General features: G+C 30.9%; 1 protein-coding gene across 1 annotated transcript in view; it reads left to right on the top strand.

Moving 5' to 3' along the window:
* The window catches only part of LOC129222621 (tetratricopeptide repeat protein 5-like), a 29359-nt gene extending 9948 nt beyond the window's left edge, over positions 1-19411 (top strand). Inside the window, exons 3-10 of the mRNA XM_054857146.1 lie at positions 6981-7198; positions 9354-9501; positions 9913-10004; positions 10124-10177; positions 10882-11028; positions 12752-12963; positions 13151-13295; positions 19234-19411. Of these exons, the coding sequence (XP_054713121.1) occupies positions 6981-7198; positions 9354-9501; positions 9913-10004; positions 10124-10177; positions 10882-11028; positions 12752-12963; positions 13151-13295; positions 19234-19353 (1136 nt within the window). The 3' untranslated portion in view covers positions 19354-19411. The remainder of the gene's footprint in view (positions 1-6980; positions 7199-9353; positions 9502-9912; positions 10005-10123; positions 10178-10881; positions 11029-12751; positions 12964-13150; positions 13296-19233) is intronic.
* The last annotated feature ends 253 nt before the right edge of the window (positions 19412-19664 follow it).

Genomic DNA, 19664 nt, shown 5'->3' with positions numbered 1-19664 from the left:
TATTTTTACTGAAGCCGCAGAGGTATTTCAAACAAATAAAGTATCTATCTGGAAATTGAAAATTTCTGTATAGAAAACCAAAGCAGTCAAATAGTTTTAAAAAAGAAAGAAACTCTCCTCAAGCCTTATCCCTTCAGTTTACTTCATCAGAGGTAGCCTAAAATTGTGTTTCTGAAACTTTGATTTTGACAGCAAGGGAGAGGATCCATATCCCATTTCTTCCCTTAACGTGAACAACGATAGCCTACATTCCGTGTTTAGAGTTTCAGTGTCGAAAAACTTCCAGGAGAGCGCTCTCACAGTATTCCCATAGAAACACACCCACTCCCTACTATCAAAGATAGTCTTAGCTTTCGTTTTCAGTGTTTCAACTGTAAAAATATTCTAGAGATCCCCTGAAAATTAACTCCCTCTAATAGCATCAAAGAGCGTCTAAAACCTCGTGTTTAGACGCTCGAAATTCCACTTACGAAAAGATTCTGGGGAAGAAAACTAAAAACTCCTTTTCCCAACACCATCAAAAGTCATTTAAAGTCTTTTTTTTTTTTTTTTTGAAGCTTCAATTTTCAAAAATTGTTTGTTCTCGAACATGGCTTGCAATTGTGCTTTTAAAACTTCGATTTCGAGAAAATTCCGAAGTCCCCAAATCTCTCTTCTCCTGAACATCACCAAAATCGTCTAAAACTGCGTTTATGGGACAATAATTTCAGAAAATTTCCGGGGGAATACCCCCGGATCTCCATTTCTAAGTCAATATTCTGCATCAGTTGGTTGACTAAGCTTGAAATACACAAAAAACGATTAAATCATGTTGTCTTGTGTTAACGCTTCATTATAATGTCTTCGAAAAAAATTCACCCCAGAAAAAAAAAGTTATCTTAATCACTCGTGCTGATTAGAAAAAGTTTCTTTGGTGGAATTAATTTTATTTTATTTATTATTATTGTTTTTGTGTGTGAATATGCTAATCAAGATGTTTGAGTCTTTAAGATTATATACTAAATGGTAATGTTAATCCATTTTTACCATGTATATACGTATATACAAAGAAACATTAACATAAACTGCATTTTAAACCTGGACAATTCAAACGATTTAAGTTAAAATGAATCGAGCTTCACAACTCAGTTCAATAGGCGCCATAGGCAGCACTTTGATACTGGGATTCAATTTTACGTCCCTTCTTGTTCAAATTTTATATCGCTATTAAATATATATCTTTACTAATATTATAAAGAGAGAGGGCGGATTTTTGTGTGTTTATATGTTTGAGGTAATCTCCAGAACTACTGCACCTATTTGAAAAATTCTTTCACTGTATGAAAGGTGCTTTCTTACTGAGTAATATAGGCTATAATTCGAAAAAATCCGATAAATAGTTCTTTTTTAATTCAAATTTAGGCCCAAATTTCACGTAAATTGCCAATTATTGGCTATTAAAGGGGTGAAAAATTACTTGCACATATTAATATTATATATCGTTAAAATCGGTTGAATTTTCTGCGTTCTAAACAATTTATTTCAATGCTCTAGTTTAATTAAGGCGGGAGTAATTTGGGTTTTTAGCTCGAACTTTTTTAGGCTTAGCTGAAATTTAGGCATTACTTTCTTTGTTAAATCTATCAATAAAAAGTGAAAAAATTGTCCCACAATTTACTTTTTGACAGCATTGGAAAAAGCGAGATTTTTTACTCCAGATCTCTTTCGACCTGTGGTCGAAAAAATTAGCTTCTATCTGCAAAGGAAAAAAAGTTACAAGCATTTTTAAATCAATTTCGAAATATGTCATTTTGATTCAGGTTGTCAACCATTTTATTTTCGCGTTTCTATGGTTACGCTTTTTGAATTCATTGTATATTTTCTTATTTTGCATCTCATTTTTTAAACTTATTTTATTTCATGTTTCCATGGTTAGGCTTTTAAAATCCATCTTTCGCATTTTAATTTCTTAAAAGTGTTTTAGTATCTTTCGTCATTGTTTGGAAGGGTAATTTTGCATGGTGTTTTTTCCTTTTATTTAAGTTATTCTTTAAGTTATTAAGTTATTCTTTAAATTAATTGTTGAATATATGTCACTTGAAACAGTTTTTGTTCTCAAGGTAGACCGGGCAAAGCCGGGCAATACAGCTCCTAATATATAAATATTTGAAAGTCACTGTTAATGTGATTTTATACCTTTTTGTTTGTTTGGCGAAACATTTATTATTGCCAAAGAAAAAACATCCGCTTCACGCACAAAAGGGATGGGTTCCGGTAATGTGGTCGCTTGGCACGTTAGGCGCTGAGCAGGGGGGGGGATTCAGTCTAGGATTATTGTTTTAAGGCAACCGTTAATGTAATTCATTGTTTTGGCGATTTGTTTTCAAAGAAAAGAAACTTTTGATCTGTTTTTATCCGAGTGAAATGTACTATATTTTCTTCTTTTTTTTCTGAAAATGATTTTTGAATGTTCCACGGGATGTTTTGTTTTGTTTTTTCGTTAGACGGATGGATTATGCGTGGTTGCTGGGCAAATTTGGCGATAAACAATAGAGCTGCAGAATTATTTTTACATTTGAAAGATATTATTTGATGTCTTTTTTTTTTTATTTGGCAAAATATTTTAAATTGCAATAAAAATCGCTTCACTCTCTAGAGTTTTAAAGCAACTGTAAAACTAATTTAATTTTTTGACGAAAAGTTTTAAACTCCAAAGAAACTTAAATAGTTTTTTTTGTTTTTTTTTTGAAAAGGTGTGTACGCATTTTATACAAAGGAAAACGATCATTTCACATCAGAGGCAGGGAGGGGGCGTCAATTCTTTTTATTCAACGAACTTCCATTAAATTTTTAGCACGGGCATCGCTGTGCAGGTACTGCTAGTATATATATATATATATATACTTTTTTTTTTTTTTGAAGAAACTTGAAATTGACAATGTTAAAGTTGGTCCCCCCCCCAATAAATTTGATCTGACGACGCCAATGCATTACGAATACTGCAGTAAAGATGAATTGATTAGATTACACCGCTTTAACTTTGCCGCAGTTTAAGACAGTTTTGGAGGGTAAAAACCACCTGTCCTGTCCTAAACCAGTTTTGGACAGTCCAAAACCCAACCCTGATTCATTTAGTAATTCATCTATTTATTCATTCATTCTTTTATTCGCTCATTTATTTTATTTGTTTTTCATATATTTATTGATTTAATTATTTATTTATTGTTTTATTATCTTTTTATTTATTCATTTAACAATTCTTTTGATCAAAAATATCTTTTACTTCAAATAGAAAATATTTCCTTAGAAAAATATTTTATTTTTCACTTTGTCCCATAAAAAAAAGGTGAAAATTTTCCTTTTTTTTTCTTTTTGAAGTGTCAAACTTTCTGCCAAAACTTAAAAATATTGTTTCAAGGCAGGTTTCATAATAAAATATAATGTTCTTTCTTTATATACAGTACATAATATTCAAAACAAATTTCTGATTTGTTCATTTTGAAAAAAATTACTCATCTTAACCATTTCACTTTGCCCCACATTCCCCTACTTGAAAAAATTAATTTTATTTTCTAGTGCATGAAAACCTTAAAAATTTGGCTACAAACCACAAATGGGAGGGGGTAGGGGGAAGAATGCCAATATAAGTCAAATTCAGCTCTTTGCTGGATCCTGCACCAAAAAATGTGAAAAACATGGTTCTCACGTTTCTTCCCAAATTTTTGTGACTCACATGTTTCATATCTTGCTATTTATATAATTCCTAATGCAGTAATTTGAGAATAGTTTTGTTATTGTTTGCTTTAAGCTTACTTCTTCTGCATATTGTCAATCTGTTTAACACGGGGGGAAAAACACTATTTCATGTACTACCTCTATTCCTTTTTATTTTCTGCCCCATTTGCAACTGAAGCAAAGTTGTTGTCATGAGAAATCTATAGCTTCTTTTTCTTTTAAATTTAAAATAGCTGTTTCTTACAAAGTTAGAACAACACTGTAAAAATATGCAATCAATTACTAAATATCAGAGACTGGGAAGAATAAATGAAGTGCGTTAAGTAACTTTAATTGTTTTAGAGTCCTTGAAAATAATCAGATAAGTCTTTGAAAATCCTCTAAAACTGCACACTATTTCTTTTAAAGCATTTTTTACTATTGATCATTTTTTATTTAATTAATTGTTGTATTTGTCGGTGCGTTGGAGGGGTAATTAAAAACTAATTGCACCAAAAGCCGATGTGAGCAAGTAATGTATTGTCTTTTCTCTTCCCACGTTATTTCTCTGTCAACTGCTGTCATTGATTTGTCAAATCAAAAACAATTTTTACTGTATTATCTTGATTTTCGAAAGAGTATATAACTTTAAAAAAGTTTTGTTTGCCTATTTCTGTCCTGATATTTTTGTAGTTCCAACTACATCTTATAAGGCTTCAAAATGCAGAATTTTATATCTATTTTTCAAAATTTCTTCCTGGGGAGAAACCTCTGTGCCCTCCACAATTTGGAATATTCTATACTCCACTGTAAGGGGAGTCCTATCTTGTACAAATACAAATACAAATGTGACGACCAGCAACAGGCTCCGGGCCCAGCTAGGCTGGTGCTGGTCTTCGTCATGTGTAGAATGGTCTTGATACCAGTCTTCCTCTTAAGGTCAATCCAAACAGGACATCTGGGAAATACACATTAAAATAAGATAAACAAAGTAAAAGTATTGCTGTATGTATCAGAGGAAATAGACAAACATAGTAAAGGAGAAAAAATTTGAAAATACCTCTTACACCACTGAGAGAATCGTTGTTCAAACTACAAAAGGGGCCCGAGATCTGAAATAGCTTAGGGCCCCATTAAGTCTAAATCTGGCCCTGGTTGTACCTTAAGATTAAACAAATCATTTAGTGAAATTCCAAAGTCTCTAAGTGATCTAGTTGCTGAGATATAAGCAAAAGAATGGTTCACAGTGTACAAGTTACTTGTGATAAAGATCCTAGTATGTCTCTTTACTTAGCCCCATTATTGATTATTCGCATAGATGAGGATAAACCCTAAAAAAGAAACGTCAGTGAATGAATTTCATCCTCGCTCCAGAGAAGCCTTGATTCAAAATTTTCATTATGATTACTATTGGCATTACATTTGCAAGGCAACAAAATTTGTAACTATGAAGTTTATATTTAAACATTTGATGGGGAAATTACATGAAATTTCCATCCTAACCGAAATAATAATTTTATTTCAGAATTTTAATTTTTCGGCGTTAAGTTGTACCTTAAGATTAAGCAAATCATTCAGTGAAATCTAGAAGTCTCTTAGTGATCTAGTTGCTGAAATATAAGCAAAAGCAGGCCTCAGATTACTCTGTGACAATCAGACCAAGTATAATAAAAGTGCTTAATAATAAAGAATCCACAAATAATTATAAACTAAAAGAACTTACATTCGGAAAGGAATTCAACTTATTGCTCTATTTGTCATGAAAACCATTAAAAAAAACTTAGTTGCACTAATAAATTCCTCAGCACAGCCAAAACAACAATAAAACTATTAAATGTTTTAGTTCATTGATACATATTTTTGTTAAATCAAAATTTGTAAATTTCCTGACATTTTCTAAATATATCAAATTAGTTTTAGTCGACTATATCTTTTTTGTTTCTAATGATCTTCATTCTTTTTAAGACCAAATAATGCTTGTCATAAAATATTATATAAAAAGTGCTGACCTCATCTTTAAGTAACATGTTAGAAGGAAAAACAATTATGATGTCTGTCTTTTAAGAGCAGTAGCTTAAATTTTCATTTATAAATGAAGTTATTAGTTGTCCAATACTATTATGCAGTGGTATTTAATTTTGATTAGTTGGTTTTCATGATTATGGTTTTTGTTAATTTTTGTTTCTTTCTTTATGTGGTTAATTTCTTGACCAATGCCGAACAAGGATGTGACACAGATGTCAATGTTTTCAAAAGTAGGGCTATGATGTCTATGTTTTTGTTAAAATATCGAATTTTTTACCATCAATGTATTAGGGTCAATCTCTTTTCTAATATTGATGACTGCCTCGCTGTCACCGCACCGACTACAAATCTAAGCATTGATGTTCAGACACCGGTCCATGATTGTTGCCATTTTAATCTCTTTATTGTTTCAAAACGTTGTGGAAGAAGGTATACCCCGATGGAAGGTCACTGTGACCTACCAAAAGTGTCCTTATTTCAAATTTTTTTCTGACGGTTCGGTAAATTTGGAGACTGCTTTGTGAAATTGCTTTTATAAAAAATGATGTTTATGTCTCTTCTTATTGGATACATGTTTGTGTTCATACTCGTACTTATGATTTGGTACAATTCAGAGTATAACTCGACAAATTAAAAAATTCCCCCCTCCCAAAAATTTAAGTTCCGGGCGTCTCTGTGTGGAAGTATCATAAGTGAACCAAGACCTTCACTTTTCCCAAAACTTGCAAGAAATGAAATTTTTTAAGCACTTGACTGAAAGTATATTGATGAACAAAACTTATCTTATAGTCATTCACCTAAAAAAAAAATGCTTAAAGCGTAAAATAGCAAAAAGGATTGCATACACGTACTTTGGTGTTTGGAGAAACCCCTTTTTAAATGCAAGAAGGTGAGACTTTCCATAAGCTCACATTTTCTTCCATTGAAAAAAATAGGTTTGTTGTAATCTCAAAACACATGTCCGTAATATTTTTTGCTATCTTGCATTTTCAACTCTTCTTCTTCTTTTTTTTTTTTTTTCTCATTTGCCTTACAATTTCTTGCTGATGTTAGAATCTGTTTGTAGTATCTGGTGTAATTTATATTGAAAATAAAAAAAACCTTTACATTGTGATATATCGCTACATTGCAATGTAGGGTTGGCGATGCATCGCGATGTAGAAATTCCTACATCCACCAGCCCTAGTGTATAGTTATATTATACTAGCAGCATACTTTTTGATTTTTCACACTAAGAATGAAATATTCTATGAATTTTTTAGATGAGGTTTGTGCCAATGAAAAAAAGGAGCATGATCTACTAAAAGCAAAAGCGCTAAATGTTTTGCCTGACTTCAATCCCGAAACTGTAGAAATACTGACGAAATTAGTCAAATTCCATCCTAAGAATGTTGAAGCTTGGAATGAATTAGGAACTTGCTTTTGGAAGAAAGGTGATATAAAAGCTGCCAAAAGCTGTTTCGAAAGTGCATTGAGGGAGGTAATGTATTGACATCCTGCTTGTACTTGTTTGATTTTTCTTTTCTTATAAAATAAAAATTTACCACTCTATAAAAAATTCTTTTAAATTCATTGAAACAAAATGGTTTAGTGGTGAAACATGCCACATCAAATTCAATGAAATAATTTTCCACATCATACTACCCCTTACAGGCGCCCATATGCAAAATTGTAAGGGGGGGGGGCTCAGATATTTTCCCCATGGGAACCAATTTCAATACAGATTAGATTTATTAAAATTTGATATTTTTGATAACTTATTCATTAATGGCTGAAAAAGAAATGTTTTTACATATTTGCAAAGATAAAAATACTAAAGGCAAGTAAGTTCTAATTTCTAAGGGGGGGGGGGGGCTTTGAGCCCCCACTTTCCCTTCCCCCCTATAGGGGGACTTATTCTACCCCTAAAAAAGAGTTGAAACCTATCTTTTACTGTTTTTAATCTTTACTAATAATAAAGCTGAAAGTCTTTCTGGATGTCTGTTACACACATAGCGCCTAGACCATTTGACCAATTTTCATGAAAATTAAGGCAGAATTAGTTGTAGCATGGAGTGTGCACCTCGAAGCGATTTTTCAAAAATTCGATTTTATTCTTTATCTATTCCAGTTTTAAGAAAATTTTACCAAGCAAATTATCATGACGTGGACAAACTATTTACATGGACAAAAAAGCTACCATAGCATGGGCAAGCAAATGATCACATCGAATTGGCGAGAAATTCATCATCCATTATTTGTAAATATACAAGCAAATCAACTGACCTTTTCATTTTCTACTACGGGCAAAGGCATGCAGGTACCACTAGTATACAATAAACCGTCAAAAAAGAAAGAAAAAATGAAACATCAAAAATCCAAATGCACTTCCTTGATCATAAAGTTTTAATGCATTTTATTCTGTGTTCAGTAAGCAATAAAAGTTAATTTTTGTTAATTGTAACTTTAAGTAGTGTATCTTGTCGCCTTAGAGCAACCGTAGGACATCTAATCCCAGAAAACAACAGTAAGATATCCTACTGTTGCTTTGAGGGTACAATATGTATTTATAACCACTTATTTTGATTTAATGGCCTATTATTTTTCTAAACAGCAGTTTCTTGGTCATTTTCAGAAATCACAACTCCCTAAGATCCCAATTACTTTGGATTTTTGACATTCTACTGTACCCAATTATTGGTCCTTAGAATTTTGTAATTTTTTTTTACTTGATTCTATAGGAAACATGCTGAAGCAGCAATTGTAGAATTGAAAATACAGTACAACTTCGATATCTCGAATCTCTCGGGAAGGAAAAAAAATTGAGATATAGAGGTTTTGAGTTATCAAGGTTTTGAAAAAAAAAAGTTTAAAAAATTAAAAAAGAAGATAAATGAGAGATAAATAAGAAGAAAAAAAAGTCATTGTCACACTCTCACAATGACATGTAGATATATCACATTGCATAAATGACAAAAACTAATTATTTCTTTTAGCAATTTACTAAGTTTTAAACGCACACATTCCTCTACTTCAGAATAAGTAGATTTTCAAATTTTCATTTTTTTTTACAATTTCCTTGATCATAGTTTTTTTTGATAGCTTGACGGATTTTTTATTACTGTTGAAAGTGTACTGGTAGGAATTTTAAAATTAGCAGCAATTTGAATTTTCTTCATTAGCATGTTTTCATCAATAAACTTCAAAATTTTAATTTTATCCTTAATTGATAACACACACTTTTCACCAACCATTTTGCCGGAGTTAAAAATCAGACTGAAGAACTGAAACGCTTTTTCGCTGGAAAACTGGTCAACTACAAAAACTCGACTCCCTGTTGTCAAAGTGTGCGCTTGTTTCAAATCAGAAGAAAAGAGAAAGATCTAACCTTTAGAGAAAACAGACGAAATACGTCGGCAACCCCCCCCCATTCATACCAACGCTCCCCTATTCTCTTACCCCCTCCTCCCTATTTTCTTAACTAAGAATTCACTGTAAATTTTGCAGTAAATTTCAGTTCTTTTATTTAAAAATGTATGTGCAAAAACTCTTATTTTCTAGCACCTTTCAAAAGTTTTATTCAGTCCCTCAAAAATTTTTATTTTTTGTCTTTGCATGGTTTACATTATTCATGAGAATTATTTTGAATTTCATAGGGAAAAAATGCTGAATCATTACGCAACTTGTCTATGGTCTTACGACAGATTGCAGATACTCCTGAAGAGAAATTGCCTAATGTACATCTGAGCTTAGAAAAAGCAAAAGAGGCTGTCAATCTCAATTTACAGGATGGAAAATCTTGGTGTATGTTTACTTGATTTTTTTATTGAGCTAAATTATTATATTCAATTAAGAATTGATTTATTTGAAATGTATGTCTTGTAGTTAAAGAAAAAGTTCCCTTTTTTATAATTGTATTTATTTATTTATTTTTTTCTTTAATCCACACTACTTTGTTTAAATTAACAAACTTTTACAGAAATAAAGCTAAACAAAGTATTTTCTAATATTTTAGCTAACCCATTTTTGCAAACACTTGGTTATAATGGGCAAATGTCATGGTACCTTCATGCTTGTTATAACAGAGTTTGACTGTATTTAAAAAAAAAAAAAAAGCAGTATGATTTGAGGTACTAATAGTTACTGAAAAGAGCGGCACTTCAGTTTTCATGTAGAAGGCTGTTATATTCTTTAGTTATTTTCATATATTTTCAGATATTCTTGGCAATGCATACCTGAGTTTATATTTTATAACTGATCAAAACCCAAACCTAATAAAACAGTGCCTGTCATCCTACAACCAAGCCGTAAGTTTATTTATGATTGTTCAATTACTTTGAAAATTAGTTCCTGAGTTTTTTTTTTTTTTTTTTTTTTTTGTGTGCTCAGTAAGCTTTTTTTTTTCCCCCCTTTCTTTTTACACTAGATTACTGACGAATCCATGAAATGTAATCCTGATTTGTATTACAACTGGGCAGTGGTAAGTATTTTTGTAATATATTAAGAAAAAATGATTGTCCATCTTTACGCTATAAGGAATCACTGACTATTCTTAACCTTGGCTCTTAAAATCTCAAAGTCAATTCAACTAGAGTGAAACTTCTTTGACTGACCACTTCTATTAAATGACCAAAATTTGATGCTAATTTGCCATCTATTAAGAAACCACTCCAGAAGCCCTCCACAACTGCATTTTCTTCCTAAAAAAAAGTGACTTTACTATCGAATCTGGGTACTATCGTAAGAGCAGTGTGTGAGGTTTTATTAGTTTGCCTTGTGATGTAAACTTTTCCCCTCTGGAGCCCATACATTATATCATATTGGCACTTTTCTTTAAAAAATTTTCAAGACGTTTACAAGAACATGATATTTAGGTTTTGTCACATTTCTTTCTGGAATAACATACTATCCCATGGATGAGACAAGGGTCAAAATGCTTTTACTTTTGAAAAAGTAGTTACCCCACTTATGATTGCATTCTTTCCCCCTTCAAGCTTTGTTAAATCTTCTAGCATTTCTCTGTACTCTTGAAAAAAACAAAAATTGTCTGGTCTCATTTCAAATTTAAAAAAAAAATTATATAAACTTTTTTTTTCTTTGTCTGTACCTTAAGCATATTATTGCATACATTAAATATTTTTCCAGATAAATCATTGATTCTGTTTAATTTATATAAATTTATAGGCGCTGAAATATGATGAAAACTTTAGACTAGCTTTGGAAAATTTAGAGAAAGCTTTGAAATATGATCCACTTTGGAAAGATCCCAAAGAAGACTTGGAGGCGTTATTCAAGCACCTTGAAAATATCCAGGAAATGACTTCAAAAAAGGTTATTTATTTATTGTCTACTTTGGGTTAAATTGAGTTGATGATGCATTCAAGTCTCGACCTTCTTTCCTCTTTCGTGGAAAGGCAAAATGCTATCTTTTCTACTATGTGGTCAGCATTTTAGTTGAGGTTGAGGGTGTGAGAAAGTTGTCAAAAAACTGAATGTTAGTGCCTCATTATGCAATTTTATTTACTCAGTTATCTTTCACCTATGCAAAAAAAAAAAGTATGACTGGGAAAACACTCATTAAAACATTTTTGAGCAATCTCAATTGCTAATTGTTTTCATTTCACCGTCCTTGGCATTGTGGTTCCTTTTTCAACCCCACCCTCCTCTGCAGGCGCGGCTCCTCCGGTCCTGAGCAATCCGCTTCTCCTGGTTGGTGGCGTCCATGTCCTACATACATGCACGCTCATACACATACACACACATACCTTTACACACATACACTACACACTGGCCAACGTGCATTCACTTAGGTCTATGCACACAAACAAGCCTACACATGCACAATTATACACATGTAACCGACCAAGAGAAAGGGCAGGCTTGGGGGTACAGAAAACGTTTCTAGAAACAATAACTCCTATGAGTAGTGTCCTGTCGCAACTCGTGATTGCGAAAAACATAACTTGAATTCCAAATTTCAGAATTCAATTTTTTTTTTTTTTTTTGAGTCAAATTGTATGAAGAAGTAAATGTAAAAAGAGTTGTGTACTCATTTCAATTAATTTTCCAGTAAAAAAATGTTTAAAATGAAGTTAAAACTAAATAAAATTTGTATGTTAAATTATTTAAAATTTATAGAAAAGCTTCAAATGTGAATTTTTTTAAATCCATTTTAAAATAATCTTTTCAATATCATTCAATATTTAAGCAGTTACAACTTTTGTAATATGGTTATATTTGAAAAACAGAACTTTTAAAAAGAATAAAAGGAAAAAAAAGTACAGTGTAAAACTTGTGTACATATCCATAACTGAGAGATACCTCTAACTAAAGCTGATGCATAAAAGAAAACTAAAAAACATTTATTATTGTATACTTTTGACCTGAACATTTGAAAGTCAACGTTTTATTTCAACTAAGAGATTCAGAGAACAGACACAGAAGTGAAAAAATACTGTATATAATAACAGTTTTATATAACGTTCAAGTTATGTGCTTATGTGCTATTGTAGCTTTTTCATCCAAATTTGTGTGAGAGGAAGGAAACTTCATGTAACACAGAATGAAAAAAAAAGACATTTTCTGTTACATTATTTTAGATAGAAGTTCTAAAATGCAGTATAACCTTGATTAAATGATTGCCTAGGGACTAGGAAAAGTTATCGTTAAATCAAGGATGTTGTTAAATCGAGAAGCATTGACATTCAATGCAGCCGAATCCGGACTAGTGAAATATATCCTTAAATTGAGAAAATCGTTAAATCGAATTTATACTATATTCTGTTACATCATTTTAGAAATATTCTTTCTTTGTAGAAGAAAGAATTTTATAAACAAGTTTCTTTGATAATTGTAACCAACAGTTCAGCTTTTTTCTTTCTTTTTTTGAAGGAAAATAAAGAAAAAGAACAAATTTAATTGAACTCTTTAAATTATCAGTTTTTCTAGTTCCAAATAATGTAAAATTTTCCAGATATTATTTTTTCGAAAAAAAAAATCTAAAGCTGCATGGTGGTACATTTAGAAGTAATTTTGTATGATGTTTCTTTTACAGGGTAAATTAAAGGCTCGGAGAATCAAAGAACTGTTGAACAATTTGAAAAAAGAATATGTATATCCATCCAGCATTTCATATACCAATTCAAAAGGACAACCTGTGAATGCTCAACTGGCAAAGTTTTCTGATCTTGAAGTAGGGCTCAATGTTGGTAAAATTTTGTATGGAAAAGTGGTCTGCCATGTTTATTGCTCGGATGCACCATCATTGTAAGTATTGTTTTTTAAGCTATGTGCTAATAAATTAAAAGATTACCAATCTATTTATTTGAAAAATATTGCATGGCATTGGTTATTACCCTTAATGCAAATAAACAACCTCTGTATTTTATAATTGACTAATTGTTTTTCAATGCAAACCATTTTTATACAGATGTTTTTTTTTTTTCCTCTGTAGCACTTTCTGTATGATAGATCAAGCAGAGAACTGTTTTGCTGTAAATGTATATAATATGATGCAAGGAAAAGGTGTTATTATTGGAGACAGTGTTTCAATTCATCAGCCATTTGTTCAGCATTTTAACTTCACTTTCAAAAACAAAGTAAGTTTTCACCTCACCTTGATTTTTTTTCAAAAAACATACCTTCACTTCAGATATGTTCCTTTTTATGCTTTCTATATCTTACTACAGTGAAACCAGTTTTGAACAATGTTGTTGGGACCTAAAAAAAATATTGTTATTGACAGGTTATTGTTGTAGACAGTTTAATTATTTATGCTGAGATTTTGCTGGGACAAAGAAAAATATCGTTATAGACAGGTTAATTGTTGTAGACAGTGTTGTTATACACACTCTATGACCCTGATTCTGTTAATTTTCAATGCTGTTGAGTCAAAATTCTTTTGTTCATTATTTGAAAAAAAGAAAAAAGAATGATTTAGCTTCTAAATTATTGATTTTGAATCTTTCAAACACCATCACTCCTACAAGCAAATACTGACAGTTTTATTCCAGACTAATATCTTTAATGTGTGAAACTGCAGTCTCTATATCCCAAGCAGATTGTCAGTATTTTCTTGTAGTTCTACCTCAGTCCTGGTTTGAGGTGGTAATATCTTACAGCATACCATCACCAATTCATAAAATTAAAAAAAAACTAGTATGTTGTGGCCATCACGAAACTTTCTTCTATATTTTTCTTTTTTTTTTCTGATCCCTCCCCATGCTTGACGAGGAAGCAATACTCCCAACAAAAACAAAATTACACATGCAAAAACTTGACGACCATCCCAATGTCTGAATAATTGCAAAAGCAAACCAAAGAGCGAAAATTGAAAGTTATTTTAAAAGCCTTGCTTGAATTAATTACAAATATTTTATTTGTTAACAAACATAAGATGGCAACAGTTAAAAATTTTAAATCATTGAGATAATATTTCCGATCATTTCCATACAATTGAAATCACGAGAAATACGCAGACGACAATCTATTACGATTTATCTTTCTTATTGTTGCATTAATAAAGCTATTTTTGTTCGCAAAAAAAAAAAAATCAACACCTCTTGGAGCGATTGGCGTCAAAATTGAACCAAAGCCTGTTTACGTATGGATTCACATATATTCCAAATTTCAACCAGAACGTAGCATTACTTCTTGAGATAGGGTACTCACAATGGAAAAAAAGAACGGGCGATTGCCCTACCCCCTTTTTAGCTGTTGACACCAAAATAAAATCAGCTCTTATACCCACTAAGGGCTTCTTGCCGATAAATTTTTCTTTCATTCCGTTCATTATTTCTTGAGATAAAGCAGTCACAATTAACGACAAAAAAAAGTTCTATAGCTCAACCCCCGTTTTAGTTATTGACACCAAAATTGAATCAGCACCTGTTCCTGTTAATGGCAACATATGGACCAAATTTTGTTTGATTCCGCCAGTTACTTCCTGAGGAATAGCAAGCACGCGTAACTCAAAAAACGTCCCATTGCTCCACCCCCCTTGGAGGAATTCGCGCCAAAAACCAATGGGCACAAGTTCACATACGGGCACATATGTGTACCAAATTTCGTTCGATTTCATGCGGTAGTTTTTGCTGTAGAGCGGCCACAAAAAACTGGTCACACACAGACGTGACACACATACATACACACACACATACACACACACACACAGACAGACAGACATTTTCCAGAAATAGTCGAAATGAACTCAGCACACCTCAAAACGTTCGAATCCGTCAAAATTCGAAATTCGAAAATTTGCACGAATCCAATACTTTCTTCTATATATTAGATATAGAAGAAAGTAAAAATGTGTTATATGATCAAAACACTCCAGTTTTTATATCGAAAAAGCTTAAGAGAATGGAAATGAGACTAGCCCCCCAAAGGAAATTAAATACTGATTTTATGTGCCAATATTTTTTTTATTTCACATTTATTTATTTATTTTATTTATTTATGTTTTATTTATTTATGTTTTATTTATTTTTTTATTTATTTTTTCGAGTTCCAGTTTTACTTTTTTTTTTTTTTTTGGTACATACTGATGGGTACACTTGACTAACAAAGTTTTTAATGAGTTACCAAACCAGAAATAATAGCTGTTGATATCTTTGTGCAATCTCATATTTGATTTCCAAATTTCTTTTCATTCACTTATTCTCCATTGCATAGAAGTGAAAGTTTTCCATAGTAAATAAAAACCAGCTTCTTTTATCGGCTACTTCCAGTATCATTCTTGGAGTGTTAAATGACTACAGGGTGACGACAGATCAGGGAGATCAGGGAAAAGTCAGGGAACTTTAATAATCAGGGAAAAGTCAGGGAATTTTGAAAAAATAACAAAAAATCAGGGAAAATTGATTTCATGAAGAAAAAAAAATTTTTTTTGCTTTACAAAATTAAGTACTCTAATTCCCTACGCATTTTTCGCTGATTACCTGTTCAAAAAAAAAAAGTAAAATTAATGAAGTGCGATTATACACTGCCGCATATTTGTGCATCTTTTTTCCTCGACGTCAAAGTATTGAATCTTACTTATTAACCACAGGATGAACTTCCTAAGATTGCTTCTGTGTCTGTTAGGTTGTTTATTTTACCTAGCTTGAAATTTCCTTTTATGCTTTCAATGCTACGTAAAATAAACAACCATACAGGCAAAGAGGAAGTCTTCATTATTGCCTTAGTTCCTTTGCCTTTATTCCATTGTCTCCAAGTAATTAGCATACTGTAATTACGATTTCAAGATGAAATCTTTGGTTTTTGAATTAATACTATAAAAGCTTATAAGTTATTACTTCTTTGCGTTTTTAATTTTATTGCTAAAATTGAACTTTTAATAAAAAAAACTTTGTTTGTTGCCGTTATACTATTTGCTGTCACCGCAGATTATAAAGGTTTTCTTTTCTTCAGACTTAAGTGATTCTTTAATTTTATAACCAAGTTGTATTCTTCTTTTATATATTTTGAAACTAACTAATTGCTTTTTTTTCCCTTGCATTTCAAAATTGTTTGTTACAAAAGCAATCTAAGATTTTTTTTCGTTACATACTGAAATCATTTGAAATAGACTTGTGTATTTAAGTAAATATCTTTATTTTTTATTGTTAAAATGTTGTATTCATTCATTTAAACCTATGTTCTTGATTATAGAAAAGCTCCCTATGAATGGATGTCAAATGATTTCATCTGTTTTGCATAAATATGTCAATTAGTTATATAAGAATAACTACATTACTTCTGTTTTTTCATTATTATTTGTTATTCTTGCAACATTTATTTTACTGTTTGAAAACTTAGTTCAAAATAATTTCAATTACTTTTTAGTTTTATCATAAATACACATATGTTTTTAAGAGTAATTTTAATAGTTTCTTAAAATTCTTATGCTAAGTAGTTTCTGGAAGTAAAGTTTTTTTTTTAATTTTCTATAATCTTTCCATGTATAAAAATTTAATATACTGTTTTGTAGACCCCCCCCCCCCCCCAAAAAAAAAAAAATTGCCTTTTTTTTAAACCATTTTATTAAAAAAGTAGCTTTTTTTTTAAATATTTCTTTAGTTCAACTACTTCACACAACTGAAAACGTTTAAAATACTGAATTTTATTCAAACATACAATGGATTTCAAGTAGAGCAAAGAAAGAAAACCATTATCATTGGTAATGCAAATCAGGGAAATTTGGTGAACATAATCAGGGAAATCAGGGAAAATTCAGGGAACTTTTATTCACAGTTCCTGTCGCTACCCTGAATTAGGTTGCTTGAAGCTACTATTAAGGATTGATTATATGTATCTTTAAACAAACAGTAAAAAAAAAAAAAAAAAAAAATCCCACCTTCACAAATTTTACCCGTGCAATACTTTTTTTATTGCATTAGATACACATCTGTGCATTGAAATGCAATCTTCTCATTTGATGTTTATGCTTTCTTAAGAGGCAAAAAAAACCTGAAATTACATTTTTATTAAAATAATAAAATTGAAAATTTTAGAATGAAATCCCGTGCTCTTTAAGAGTCAAATGTCAAAAAGTTAAATGCTAAGTGGCTGACTGAATCTTATTTTTATTTCAATTATTTTGAGTATATTAATGTACTCCTTTAAGTCTCTCATTAATATTTCACTTCTGTATTAATAAATGGGAAATCTTTAAATCAGTTCATATTGTATTGATTAGAGGGTTTATTTATATTATATCTAGTTACACTACATTCAGTAACTACTGCAATTTTCATTACCATCAAAGTATTTGCAAAGGACAAACTAAATTTGATTTCACCTTAAAATATTTTTTGGAGATAATTAGTATGATACCAGCTCATAGATAACTTTATACAGCACTAAATAATTTAATGAAAGATATCTACTGTTTTTGTATGAGTAAACTATTTGAAAATAAGAAATATAGCAATTAATAGTATGTATGCATATAAAATTACATATTTTAAGTATAGTATAACTTCTATTTAATGATACCCGATTTCACGATTTCCTCAATTCCGTGATACGTTTCACTGGTCCAGGTTTGACTGTATTGAATCCATGCTCCTGGATTTAACGATACCCTTGATTTAACGATAATTTTTCCAGTTCCTTGACAATCGTTAAATTGCGGTCATACTGTATTAGGAGTCTCGATTTAAAGAATGATGCAAACCAATTTTCTTTTCAAGTTTTGAGTATTTTTTATGAATGATTGTAGGTTGAGCTGTGCTGTTATCATTGTTAAATTTAAGGACATATACATATATATAAATGCAGTGATCCAAAAAAAAATGAAAAAATTTCTTTATTTTTGCATGCAGTTAGATAGATGCTGATAGGGCTTTTGGATGAAATATTAAATTTTAATTTAGGCTCATAGGAAATTAAATTTACTATATTTGACTCATAAGAAATATGTGTTTTTCATGAAAGGGTTATTTAAAAAGTAAAATGTTAATTTTCTAAAGTAAAAAGTGTGAAGATTTCATGTTTCAGTGTGCTTATGCCTCCTTTCATTTCTGTTGTTTCATGTTTTGGTAAAGTTGTATCATTTAAACTATTAACATGCCTATTCTTGAGGCCCTTTCCTTATATCCTCCTAAGACTGATGTATATGGATAAAACTTTTTGACCTTCGGAGAGAGGGTTGTACCTTGGGACACTTTTCATATTTTAATTTTTAACGTCAGTTATTTGAATAAAATTTAAAATCTAAAAGTTGCATTAAAATACCCCAACATACCTCTATGTAATATTTTTTTGAAATTCAGACAGTCAATATTTTAAAAATAAAATATTGCCAGCCATTTAAAGTTCCAAGCTGTCCCAAGGTACAACATCCTGTTGTACTATGGGAAAGTCTTCATGATTCAGGAAACAGCCATATACTTGAACCAATTTTGCACCAGAAAACAAAAAAAAAATTTTTTTTCATGGTAGTGAATTAAATCATGAATAATTAATTATGAATTATTATCCAACATTAAAATTGTTCAAAAGACTACATAAGATTAGAACATTGTTCCATGTTCCTAAACATTTCTTAATTATTAAAAACCATGCATATGTTGTTCCTTGGAACGTGTCCTAAGGTATAAAATGTTTGGCTGTCACAAGGTACAATCACCACGTGGTTTAAGAAAAACCGAAATGATGGTCAATCAAGATGCGCTATCATTATTTTCTCATAAGAAAAATATTTAAAGTACTTCTCTTTTATGACAAAATAAAATTCAGTTGATTAAATTTACAAATACAAAAACAGAAATTGAAATAAAAATGAAGAAAATATTTATTTTGGAGTCATGAAATTTTCTTTCTCTCACAAAATTGTCAATTTTACTCATTTGATGCTGATTTTCCCAATGGCACCATTTAGTGGGGAAGGTTACTATTAGAGATATCAAAAACGTGGCTGCTAAAAATAGATTCTTAGAAATTATCTTTGTCCTGAGTACAACACTCTCCTCTACTTGATTTTTTTTCTTTTTTTTTTTTTCTTTTTTTGTTATATATAGTCATTATTATCATTTTATTACTTCCTTCCAGACCTTCAGCTTTTCCAGTGTTCGTGTAAATAGTCCTTTGCAGTTGGAAGTAAATAAAAAGAAACTTGGAAGAGAAGTACAAGCTGCACCTAAACTGTCTGTTACTGTAAAGAGTGATTAATTTTATTTATGTAATTTATGTTTTTATATTAAGTTTGTAAATAAAATATGCTAAAATATTTCTTACATGTAATTCATTTAGAACCCACACACAGAACTGAAATAAATGACTGAGCACTTTGAGGGTATCTAATTATGAGGGTTTTGTATTGTCTAAATCGGCGATTCCCAAAGTGTGTTCGGCGGAACCCTTTGGGTTCCGCCAAAGGATGAGAAGGGCTCCACCACCGGTTGCATAAATTTATTAGTAATTTCAGAAAAAGAAAAACTTTCAGGGGTAAAAAAAAGGCTGCTCTAAATTGAAGTAGTAAG

This window comes from Uloborus diversus, chromosome 5 (assembly GCF_026930045.1).
Source record: "Uloborus diversus isolate 005 chromosome 5, Udiv.v.3.1, whole genome shotgun sequence".
NCBI classification, from domain to species: Eukaryota; Metazoa; Arthropoda; class Arachnida; order Araneae; family Uloboridae; genus Uloborus; species Uloborus diversus.
The sequence above is the reverse complement of the archived record's forward strand: the minus strand, read 5'-3'. Positions and strand labels throughout refer to the sequence as shown.